A 13,155-nucleotide genomic window follows, 5' to 3' on the forward strand; every position below is an offset into this window, starting at 1 on the left:
TAAACAGAAAATATACAATGTAGTATAAAATATTCAAAACCTGAACAGAAAAAAGCTAGACAAGAACCATGCATGAGGCAAATGGGGATGGGATAAGACCTGTATGTAGCACGTGAAAATGGACCATTGGTCTCACCTGAAGGGTGATTTTCCTAGGAGGACTGCCATCAAGCGGGTTATAGCTCCACCTATCATCCAAAGGCAAGAATGTTTTTGAAGTCAAGACTAGGGGCGTCAGGCCCCTCCCACTCTCCAGTTCATTCGCAGCGAGTCCAAAGAGATATCTAAAAATGCAGGAGAAAAGGCCAACGGGCCTACCAGCAAGAACATAACATAATAGCAACATTCATAATAATATGACTCTTAACATAGCGAAATAACATTAATAGCAGTCTTGACTTCACTAGGAAATCAACATATAATAGCGTAACAGGAATATATAAAAACCTCAGAAAAATATCTAAATATCCTCCAACTGGGAGGGTTGTGATGGCAGTCCTCCTAGGAAAATCACCCTTCAGGTGAGACCAATGGTCCATTTTCCATAGGAGGACTGCCATCAAGCGGGATGTACCAAAGCAGCCCATAACAGGGACGGACCACCTACATCCTAATCATCATTAAGAACCTGTTGCAATACGCGTCTACCAAAAGAGGCATCAGCAGAGGCATAACGATCTAACGATCTGTAATGCCTTATAAACAAATGTGGGGTAGACCAAACAGCAGCTCTACAAATATCAGCAACAGGAGCGTTAGTAGCAAAAGCAGCCGTAGTGGCCGCTGACCTAGTGGAATGAGCTTGTTATACTAGCTGGAACTGGAAGCTTAAGGGACTCATAAGCTAAGGTAATACATGTCCGCAATCAGCAGGATAAGGTGGAATTAGCTACTTTATGCCCTATAGAACGTGGATGAAAGGATACAAACAAAGACTCAGTCCGTCGTATACCCTGGGTCCTGTTCAGGTAAGTCTTGAGAGCCCTCCGAACATCCAATGAATGCCAAGCCTTCTCTAGCGGATGGGTAGGATTCAGGCAAAATGAAGGAAGCACAATGTCCTGATTGCAATGGAAAACTGAATTGACCTTGGAACGGAAGGCAGGATCAGTTTTCAGCACAACAGAGTCCTTGTGAAAAACACAGAGATGGCGGGCAGAAGACAGTGCGCCCAGTTCTGAAACTCGTCTCGCGGAGGTGATCGCGATCAGGAACAGGACCTTAAATGACAACAGACGTAAAGGCACAGACCGAAGGGGCTCGAACGGAGGACCTTGTAAAGCCTGTAGGACCTTCGACAGACTCCATGAGGGAAAACAGTGGACTACAGCCGGTAAGCGTAACGCGGTTCCCCTCAGAAAACGTTTGATGAACGGGTGCGAGGCAATAGGAGCACCAGGGGAGGACACTGAAAGGATGGACGACAGAGTGGATGCATGTCTACGTAAGGTGTTGGGTCTAAGTCCCATCAGGAGGCCCCTATGAAGGAATTGTAGTATCTGTTGTATTGTGGCCTGAGAAGGATCAAGGTGTTGGGACTGACACCACCTGGAGAATGCCACCCAAGTATGTTGATATATACGAGTAGTGGATGGACGTCTCGAGGCCAAGATAATGTCAATAACAGCATCAGAAAGGCCAGCAGCCCTTAAATGTCCCCGTTCAAAAGCCACGCTGTTAGCTTGAGCCAATTGGGATCCTGATGCAAGATTGGGCCCTGGGATAAGAGGTCTGGCCTGACCAGGAGCGACCAAGGGTCCGTCACTGACATGGCCAGGAGCTCCGAGAACCACGGTCAACGGGGCCAATATGGAGCTATCAGAACCAGTTTGGCCCTCTCGTGTCGCGCCTTCCTCAAGGTTCTGGCTAACAGTGGTATTGGAGGGAAGGCGTACAATAGGCCATCCGGCCACGGTAGCGACAGGGCATCCACCGCTTCCGCTGTCATGTCCAGGTATCGAGCGAAGTACCTGGATAGTTGGCAATTGCGACTGGAGGAAAATAGGTCGACTGAGAAGGCGCCGAACCGACACTGGAGAAGATGGAAAACGGTCGGATGAAGTTTCCATTCTCCCAGAAAGACCTGTTGTCTGCTGAGCCAGTCTGCTGTCACATTCCAAATTCCTCTGAGATGTTCTGCTTTCAAGGATTGCAGATGTTGCTCTGCCCAATCGAATATGAGGGAAGACAGGTTCTGCAGAGGACGGGACCTAGTCCCCCCTTGTCTGTTTAAATGAGATTTGGCACACGTGTTGTCCGTTCGAATGAGAACATGGTCCAAGTGGAACAGAGACTGAAAATGGAGCAGAGCTAAGTGGACAGCCTTCAATTCCAGCCAATTGATGCTCTGAGTCTGCTCTGCTGTGGTCCAAACCCCCTGAACAAACTGGGAGTTGCAGTGGGCTCCCCAGCCGAGGAGACTGGCATCTGTGGTGATGACAGTCCTGCGGGGTTCTCTGAATGGAGTGCCCTGGGTGAGGTGTTGAACCCTCGTCCACCAGCGGAATGACAGACGCAGTGATGAGCTCAGGGGGATCGCTCGATGGTTTGAGTTGGCGATCTCCTGCTGAAATGGTAACAAAGCCCACTGGAGTTGGCGCGTGTGAGCTCGAGCGCATGGCACAATATGGATGGTGGACACCAACATTCTGAGGGCCCTGGCTAAAAGCATGACGTCTGCGGTTGTGTGGCGCATCAGAGACCGAGCAATGTCTGTGATGGCAGTTATGTGGTCTGGAGACAGGGACACCGTCACCTGCAGTGTGTCCAACATCGCCCCTAGATGTTGTAGACGTTGGGTTGGTTGGAGATGCCTTTTGTCGAAATTGACTAACCAGCCGTAGGCCTGCAAAACATGGAGCGTGAGCGTTAGATGGCGATGAGCCAGCTCCCTGGAACTCGCCCATATTAAAAGATCGTCCAAATAGGGGTAGATATGGACCCCTTGAAGCCGGAGGTAAGCCACTAGCATGAGTAGCACCTTGGTAAATACTCTCGGGTCAGAAGAGAGGCCGAACAGCATAGCTCGATATTGAAAATGCTGGGAGCCGAAGGCAAATCGAAGGAATTTTCTGTGGGCTATGCAGATAGGTACATGGAGATACGCTTCCTTTAGGTCGATAGAAGCCAGGAAGTCTCCTTCTTGAAGGCTTTCTATAATGGAGGGACTCCATTCTGAACCTTCGATACTTCACAAAACGGTTAATGAACTTGAGGTCCAATACCGCCCTCCATGACAGATCTCGTTTGGGCACAGCAGAAAGGAGGGAGTACACCCCTTCCGACCTCTCTGTTGTAGGGACTGGCTCTATCGCCGCTATGTCCAAGAGGTGATGTATGGCTGTGTGCATGATGCAATGCCTGGCTGATGCCCTAGGACAAGGAGAAGGATGAAATCTGTCTGGAGGAGTCATCCAAAACTCCAGTGCATAGCCATAACAAAAAAGATCTCTGATCCAATGGATCTAAGTCAGACGCAGCCAATGGTCTCCAAACAGAAGCAGTCTGCCCCCAACCGGTATCGCGTCAGTACTGTCTGTGCTGGCGAGACCCTCCCCTATATGAGGACGTTGATTGATTGATTTGATTTATTACAGTCAATAGACCAATCAGAAAAAGACATACAGAGTCACATAAAATCACATAAAAATATTAAAATGATCATAATACATCACTGTACATAGGTATTTGAATTCATTAAAATCAATGTAAGATTTAATTATCAGATAGTTGAGTCATTTTTATTTTCCTAATTTGGATGGCCGCAGCACTAAATTTGGCAACTACTAAAGACACCTCAGTTAAATGATCACCTAAGAGATAGTTTAGATAAAAAGCTTGGTCCCTGCCTGGAAATGATAGTAAAATGGGAGAAATTAGTTTACTTCTCAAATCTTGATAGTATAAACAGCGAAAAAGGACATGGGCATTAGATTCAGGTTCTTTCATATCGCAAGGGCATAATCTCTCTGAATAAGGGATTTTATTATATCTGCCAAAAAGAATAGCAGAAGGGAAGATATTTAATCTCATTAGAGGAAATGCTCTACGATATTTAGGGAGGTCCAGGGTCGTCAAATACGACATTAATGTACAGTATTTGGGGTTATGTCTTTGCTTCTTGATAAGAAGTAGATGGTTCTGAAAGTCTATATCTTTAATTCGTTGTTTGACTAGTTCTCTAGCAGTTTCATAGTTCAGTTGTGATATATATAAAGGAGAGAGACCTAACATTGATAATTTATGATGAATCATTGTTTCCCAAGGGGAGTGATGGTTATCTAAAAGAACATGCGGGGCCAAACTTGAAGGGTTATAAATCAATTTTAACCAATAAAGAATTCTTAACTTCCAGATAATTGCCTCTATGGATTGCATTCCACATTCTAATCTCAGAATGTGGTTAGGTATACAAGTAGGAACTGCTAATATAGCTCTTAAGAAAGAGTTTTGTAGCGTTTCCAACTTTGAAAAATTCGTAGTTGTATTTACCTGGGCTCCGTATATAAGTTGTGGAATTATTTTAGCCACAAATACCTTTATAACCGGGGAAATAAGTCAACCCCCTTTATTATGAAAAAAGGATATTAGAGATTTAGTCGTACGTCTGGCATTCAACAAGGTGGAAGTAACATGTTGCTGTTGGGAACCTGATGATTGTAAGATGATGCCTAGGTATCTAATATTTTTAGCTTGTTCTATAGGTAAGTTATTCATCCTCCACCGATATCTGGTCCTTTTGTTAGAAAAAACTACCACTTTAGTTTGATTATGGTTAATTATTAGATCTTCTTTAGAGCAAAAAGATGTTAAAGATGCCATTAATCTTTTAAGTCCAATCGGTGTCTGCGATAAGAGCACTATATTGTCGGCATATAACAGACAGGGTCTTGGCATATTGGCCAACATTGGAGGATGGGAAGAAATGGGTGCAACTGTAGCTATTAAATCATTAATATATAAATTAAATAATAAAGGTGCAAGAATACATCCCTGCTTCACACCCTTAGAGGTAGGAATTTGTTTCGTTAGATGGCCTTTGTTGTTACAACGGATTTGAAGAGATGTATTTCGATATAAACCTTGTATCAAAGCTAGTAAACGGCTATCGATTCCCAGATGTTGTAATTTCGCCCAAAGTCTTGGTCTGGAGATAGAATCGAACACCGCTTTTAGATCGACAAAGGCAGTATACAAGGCTTTCCCCTTACTATTACTATATTTAGAGATGATATGCTTCAATACCAAAACGTGATAATAGGGGGAATGACCAACCCGAAAGCCTGCTTGCTCTGGGGCTAGTATATCCATTTGGTTAACCCATTCTAAAAGTTTTCTGTATAAGTAAGTGGCATATAGCTTTGATATTATATTAAGAAGACTTATAGGTCTATAATTTGCTGGGTCTAGACGAGAACCTTTTTTAAAAATAGGAATTATTATTGCGGTTCCCCAGCCCTCAGGAATAATCATAGAAGAATTAATATTGGTAAAAAGGGCAGCCAAAAATGGAGCCCACCAATTTGCATTTGATTTAAAAACCTCAGGGGGTATGTTATCAGGACCTGGGGCTTTATTTGGTTTAAGAGAGGTTATAAGATCTAAAATTTCCTCTATTGTAACCGCTGACCATATTGGAAGTTCTGAAGGTAGATCCAGCTGAGCAGCCACACTAGTTTGATACAGGGTTGCATAATATTTTTCCCAAACAGAGGGAGCAATGGCACAATCTAATTTAAAACTTGCTTGAGGCCAATGTTGGGTTATTATATGCCAGAATAACGTAGGATTCTTTAATTTGGAAGCCTGGATTAAACTTTGCCATGTTCCTCTTTGAGCAAGGTTCTTTTTAGTTTTTATTAACAGCTTAAAGCTTTTCCTAGCTTTCCTAAATTTCTCCAAATAGTCATGAGTACCCTGCATTTTGTATGCTTGATGTAAAGCTTTAAGTTGTTTCTTACTTTCAAGACACTCTTGGTCGAACCAAATTTTATTTCTATGACCACCTCTAGATAGGGGTAAAGTTGAAAATGATCTAAGTGTTTCTTGTATATTATTCAACAATTGGTGGAGATGGTGATAAGATGAAATTTCTCTATAAGTTGAAAGAAATTGATTTTTAATAAAGACCAATTCTGAGGAATTTAATCTAGCAGTAATTTCCAAGTGAAGTTTAGGAATCCATTTTATTCTAGCTGGACGTGTTTCTACTTCTGAAACTTCAAAGGTACATTGATCTAAAAATGGAGGATCGTTCCTACTGTAAATTGAGATAGTCAACGGAAAATGATCACTTTCAAGTCTAGGTATTATTTTACAAAGTTCTATCAAGTTAAAAATTTCCTGGGATACAAAGATCATACCAATGGTAGATGCACCATTATTCATTATAAAAGTTAGTTCACCGTCTAAATCTCCATTTGTACACCCATTCAAAAGTATCAAATTTAATTTCATTGTCAAATGCAATAAATATAATCCAGCCTGATTTATGCCCTTGTCCTTAGATTGTCTCAAAGGGATGTTTACTGGGCCGTCCAGTTCAGGTGGTTCTATACGGAACTTAGCATACAGTGCCTTATCTGAAGTGCCCATTCTGGCGTTGAAGTCTCCAGCTAATATTAGCATTGCTTCTGGAAAGGAGTCTATCAGATTTAACAGATAAGACTCCAAATTCAGAAGATGGTTTCTAATCGTTTTTTTATCTTTACAAGGGGGAATGTAGACATTGACTATTAGATAAGTAAGTTGTGAAAAAATTACTAATATTGGAAGTGCTAGTCCCAAAAGAGGGTTCAGAGCAATCACTTCTGCTCTTAATCTAGTGGAAACTAAAATACTAACTCCTCCTTTGGGCCTTCCCCCCCTGTTACGTGGCAAAGCTTCTAGAGAAAAAAGTGTAAATCCATCTAGATAAATTTCATTTAGTGCCCAAGATTCCTGGATTAATATAATATCATAATTCGATATAAAATCTTTAACTGTTGGAATTTGCATTTTACTAAACCAACCCGCAATATTCCACGACACCAGTTTCAGTGTCGAATTAGGACCAGTTATTCTTGGTCACTTTACAGGAGATCGAAGATGGTTAAAGTTGCTGGACGTAGTTGGAAGGAGTATATCCCCCATGTCCTTTCCCTGAGATTGCGTAGATGAATTTTTTAAAATGTCTAAATCTTCTCTGACATAATTTAGATGGTCTGAATTGGTATATTCATCCTTTGTAATCCTAAGGGATTTATTTGATATTTGAGTTTTTAAAGTCGATAACAAAAATTCAAGATTTGTTATTATCTCTTTTTTTGAATTATCTGGCAGTGATGTATAAGAGTCAATTAATAACAACTCCTCTGGGGTAAGATTATTGATAGTAGGATATGATACTTCTCGTAGCTCTTCCTGAGATGAAGAAGTTGCATGGGGTCTATCCAGAGAGGGAGCATATTTATCTTTAGCTTGTAACTCAAGGAATTCAGTAGCCTCAGCTTTGTTTTCCATTAAAGGACCAGATCTAGTAGAATTAGACAGCACCAGAGGTTGTGGATAAGCAGTATTTATAAATACTCTAGAAATCAGTAAGTCCTGTTCTAATAGATTCTGTCTTTTGTTGTAAAGACGTTTTGTTATAATGTCATCTCGTAGCGTTATCATGGCTCTAGCAGATGTGTAGTTGTAAAAAATATATTCTATAGAAGAAATCTGATCTAGATGTAATATACCAGGGCTTATAGTTTCTAAAATATCACATAAATGTTGTTTACGCAAATGTTGATTTAGCCAACCTGAAGGTTTTGGATAGTTTGATATGACTAGCATATTTCTTTTCAGGATTAGGTTCCATCCCTTAGATTTTAAGTTATGTAGTGCCTCTGAATTCTTGGTGGTTTGTATCCTCAAAGGTAAGACTTGGACACTTCCTGGGGTGGAAAATGACTGTAGAGGTAATTTGTCTATTGTGTCAGAATGAGTAAGTTTTACTGGACTCTTTTGTAGTGGTAAGAGAGTTTCTAAATTTGTTCCATCTGATTTATTATTGGTTTTGTTTTTGTTTTTATTCTTCTTCTTCTGTTTTTTCTTCCTCCTCTTTTGGTTCTTATTTTTGGGTTTCGGTGGATCCAAAATTTTGAAAAGTTTATTAAAGTCCAAAGTGTTGGTTCGTTGTGATTTTGATGTCTTCTGGTTTTTTGGTTTCTTCTTTTGTTCCTGTTTATAAGATTTTTTGGATCGCCTACAAGTTCCACTTGAAGTCACTAGATGGGGCTGTTGTATCACTGATGTTTGTGTAAATTTTGTAACAACGTTCTGGGTTGGTTCAACAGTGTTTAACATATTATCTGTATTTGATATAACCGGAGTTTTCCGAAGTAGCTCAGTTAAGGTGGAAAGTAATAAATTTGATTCGGCCACAAAGTCCGCAATCTTCATCAACATTTGGGTGGTTGTATGATACCAATTATCTTCTAATGGTGGAGGATACATGAACGAAGAATGAGGCTTTCTTGGGTCATTAAAATAATCAATTTCAGTCGCGTGTGTTAATTCAAATGAGTCCCCCCATGGGATGATTCCAAGGAAGGCATAGAAGTGTTAGAAGGCATATTGTTGAAAAAGATATCTTCCAAATTGCTTTTTGAGTCTAATTGTTTATCCTGAGAGGAATGTTCTGTAGCTTGAGTCAGTTCTTGGGCTAAATTTGCTGCATCCTCTGTAATAAACTCCCCCAAATGCAAGCATGACGAATTAGAAATGGACCAATCATGTTCATAAGATGTATTTTTCTGCTCCGACTTTGAAAGCGTGGGAGGACTTGTTTCTATCTTTGAACTGCAGAAGTTAGTTATTTTTGTCTGCTTTGTCCGGCGTCCTTGAGAATTAGCTGAAACCTCATTAAGTGCTGTTGAGAGTCCTAATTCTTTATAGCTTTTCTCATAAGGACCATGTTTGAGCTATATTCGTTTATTTTCTAGTTGAATAGTCTTTAGTATAATAATAAGATACTAAGAGCAGTTTGGAGATTAAGATAATGTATCAGAGAGTAAACTTACTGAGGTCGGCTTACAGCGGCCATCTTTTCCCTCCCTCTATATGAGGACGTTGAGGTACCTCTGTGCCCCTGGTACTGACCTCTGCCTGGGAAACGCCGGTTCCAGCCCCCCCTGGAGGCACAGAAATCATAGGTTTGGAATTCGCGGCCTCGTCCCCTGGGCCGCATTCCTCGAAAGGGCTGTGTCGTACGGTATGAGGGGAAACGCCTGAAAGGCCTGTGATCAACGTTCTTAACAGTAGCCAGAACAGGCTTTTGAGCATCCTTGGGGTCAACAAGCACTGCCTTTAGGGCTTCCTCGCCGAAGAGTAAAGATCCGGAATAAGGTGCCCTTGATAAATTAACTCTGGCTGTAGAGTCAGCTTGCCAATGACGGAGCCATAGGGTCCGTCGAGCGACTACCTGAGCTGCCATAGCTCGTGCTCCCAGTTGATTTGCGTCCAAGGTGGCATCAGCTACAAACGCCGCTGTCTTGCGCAATTTTATCAGTGACCTCCTCAGAGATACAGGATCGGGATTAGCATCCTCTAAAAGGTCATCCAACCACATCATCGCTGCCCTGGCAAAGATGGAAGCTGATGCAGAGGCTCGCACGGAGAAGGCGGTGGCTTCATGATTCTTGCGTAAGGCAAAGTCCAGCCTCCACTCAGTGGCGTCCTTTAGATGGGAATCTCCTTCCCTCGGCAAAAGGGATCTAGAGACTAGACTGGAGATCGGCTCGTCTATGCCAGGAACGGCCAGTCTGCTGGTAAAGTTCGGAGCCAGAGAATAAAGTCTGTCCGCAAGGGCGTTGAAGCGGCGAGTTTGTAATGGATGAGACCATTCGTCGTTGGCCAGTTTAGCAATTAGGGATCTGGCACCGGAAGGTAGTGCTCTGCTGGTGCGGGGGATTTCAAGACCCTGGCCCCTTTAATAGCGGAAGCAGTAGCTGCCGGTTGTGTAGCTTGGAGACCAAAGGTGTGCAATACTCTGCGAGCAAGAGGCTGATAATCTGAGGCATCAAACAGGCGATAAGGTGTATCCTCCTCATGTTCCGAATGATCACTCCATTCGTCTCCTTCGGCCTGTACAGCAAAGGGTGACTCGTCCCCACAAGAAACATCATCAATAAATCTGCCTCTGGCGATGTCAAAAGGATTTGGGGAGCATGATGGATTTGCCTCATTACATACACAGTGGTCCATACTGTGCTGAGGTATGGCGGAGACTTGTGGCGGTGACTGTGTTTGAGTAAAAAATGACAGCATGCCTTGTAGTTGTGATAGGAACTCATGAGACAGCTGCAGCCCCAGTGAAGTGGATGGTTGCGCTTGTAGGGGCGGCCCAGTAGGCTGTGACGATGGATAAGCCCTGGGCAGTAATATGGGAGGTGGCTGGCTGGTAGTTGGCTGTTCAGGAAACCCAGCGAAGTCCTCCTCCTCGGAGGAAGCAGTGGGAGAGTGAAATAGATTCGTTAACTGTTCCTGGGCTGCTCCATTGGAAGCCGGAACAGAGACATAGCGTGGGCGCTTGGTTTTGCTGTGGCTGGAAAGATGTTTTGTTTTGGCAACCGCTTTGGTGTGCTTATGCTTGGCCGCCTTGGATGGTTTCGGCTTGGCTATCTGAGTAGTCGCTGGCTGTTCCGCCATCTTATATTTTCTATGGGTTCCAGTACACGGCCACGGATGGGGCAGAATGCACAGACCCTAACAGGCACAGTACACGACCATGGATGGGGTAGAATGCACTGGCAGATGGCTAAGTACACGGCCACGGATGGGGCAGAATGTACAATGTTAATAGCGTTGGTACACGGCCTCGGATGGGGCAGAATGTACAGTATCAACAGCCTTGGTACACGGCCACGGATGGGGCAGAATGTACAGTTCAGACAGTCCTCGTACACGGCCACGGATGGGGCAGAATGTACAGTTCAAACAGCTTGTGCACAATATCAACAGTCTTAGTACATGGCCACGAATGGGGCAGAATGTACAGTTCAAACAGCCTGGTGCACAGCCACAGCCTTGCTGATACAGTCACAAAAGTACAGGTTCAAATAGTTGCAGTGATCAGATAGTTGCAAGAAGCAGCAGCAGTAGTCGTGTGGTAGAGGAGTCCGTGTAGAACTATAGGATCCTATCTGCAGCACACATACAAGGAGCCCTTGCCAGCTAAACCCCCCTTTGTTTAGTACTGAATAAACTGAACAGAAAGGGCGGGAAAAAAGGGACAAACAAAATGGCGCCCGTAAAATGAGCGGGAAAAAATTTAATCAAAAATGGCGAATATGAAGAAGGAGCAATGGCGGATACTGAGGAGCACCAGCGAACTGAAAAGGGGTTGCAGAGCACAGCCTCAAATATGTGCTGCGGCCGCGGGGCTGTAAACGAAATTGCGGCTCTAAAAGCCAGGCAGGAGAGACTCTGTCAGGGAAACAGGACGGCCGGTGAAAAGCCGAGGCAGCTGAGGCAGTAGCAAAGGCATGAGCCGCAGCCGCCGGCTGCAGAGACTGTCGCGGCAAGATTGTTAAAGCCGCGGAACGAGTCCGGGAAGTCAGGGCAGCCCAAGGATAAGAGCCGCTAAGAGGTAAGGTAGGAGAGCCGCAGCCGCAGGCTCCTGGAAGGGGAGTTTTAAAGGGACCGCCACGAGGAAAAAAGCTGCGGTCGTACCGGGAAGGCAGCAACCCAAACGGCCAGGGACTAAAAACAAAGGGAGCCGCCAGAGCAGGCTCCTGTGGGAGACGTGAATCCGTAAGGGCACGAAACAAGCGGCGGGTAAAGCAGGGAGATGCAGCCGCAAGCTCCCGCCTGAGAAAAGAGAGAACCGCAGCCGCGGTCTCTCTAAGAGCCGTTAGGCTAAAACCTGGGGAAAAAAAACGGTCTGGACAAGGGAGAACCCCCCCAAGGAATTCCCCAGGAATAACGAAACAAAATGATGTTAAATACAAGACAGAGGGAAGGAAAGAATGTGGAATACACAGACAACAAAACCTCCACACCCTGTCAGACAAATACACAAAAAACACAAAAGACTTAGCTATAAGCTACGCTATCAGCAATATCAAACTTGTTCGGTACGAAGGCAAGAATGAACTGGAGAGCGGGAGGGGCCTGACGCCCCTAGTCTTGACTTCAAAAACATTCTTGCCTTCGGACGATAGGTGGAGCTATAACCCGCTTGATGGCAGTCCTCCTATGGAAAATATGGTTGTGCATATAGTCCAATCAGTAATTGATATTGTTTGCACAGCTGATGTTGCCACATACTATAACCAAAGTTACAGTACCCTTTGGGCAGAGTTCACCAATTCTGATCCAGAAACTGCTTTGTAAATGCTATATACAGCAGTCCAGCTATCCAGTAATAACTGGTGCATACAAAAAGTTTCAATTATCAGTACACTAGGACCCCGCTTTACAGCACTTCACTAATGCGGTGGTCTCAATTAGACGCAATTAGACTAAAGCCCCACTCATACGGAGCTTGTTCCACTTTTACAGCGGTTTTCAGGCATCATGTGCCATTCTATTCAATGAGTTCCGCTTTTCGGCGGTTTTCAATTTTCAGCGGGGGTCCAGAATGTAACCCGCTGTATGAGTGGGGCCCTACTGTATAAAGTTCTGAGACCTATAAGTCAAAAGTTGTTCCTGTTCACTTTCCCTTACCTTTTAGTAAAAGGAGAAACTGGTTCAGATTGTAATTGTGCATACAGTGAATGCACATGTACCTTCTCTGATCCACTTGGAGGAGTGAGTGGTACCTCTAATTCTCCAGGATGGAATGAAGTATAACTTTCTGGCAATTACAAAAATACAAAATTAGACAGAGCAGGAAACTTGTCACTAATAAGAACATAGTGCAATTCTGCACATTACTCTTGCACCACAGCAAGGCTCTTTTGGCAATAATGAAACCACCTCTCTTACACCTTGGAGCAGTTTTCCAAGCTAACAAACCGTGTTGTTGTTGTTTTCAAATAAAGTGCTGAACAAATGTTTAATCTGAAAACATGTAAGGCACTTGAAAACATGCTTGAAAGACAGATGGCTGTGAAATAGAAGGACCAAAGGTGAAGAGAGAATCAGTAATTGGATATAGGGTTAAGTACATGAGTCATGTGAAGAGAA

The 13,155-nt window shown here is 43.5% G+C and overlaps 1 protein-coding gene across 7 annotated transcripts in view; it reads right to left on the bottom strand.

Annotated features, from left to right (window-relative positions):
* SHOC1 (shortage in chiasmata 1) overlaps positions 1 to 13,155 on the bottom strand; it is a 107,777-nt gene that overhangs the window by 53,076 nt on the left and 41,546 nt on the right. For all 7 annotated transcript variants that reach the window (XM_061632188.1, XM_061632178.1, XM_061632171.1 and 4 more), the window contains one exon: positions 12,694 to 12,823. In XM_061632188.1, the coding sequence (XP_061488172.1) occupies positions 12,694 to 12,823 (130 nt within the window). The remainder of the gene's footprint in view (positions 1 to 12,693; positions 12,824 to 13,155) is intronic.

Source organism: Rhineura floridana, chromosome 1, assembly GCF_030035675.1.
Source record: "Rhineura floridana isolate rRhiFlo1 chromosome 1, rRhiFlo1.hap2, whole genome shotgun sequence".
Classification (NCBI taxonomy): domain Eukaryota; kingdom Metazoa; phylum Chordata; class Lepidosauria; order Squamata; family Rhineuridae; genus Rhineura; species Rhineura floridana.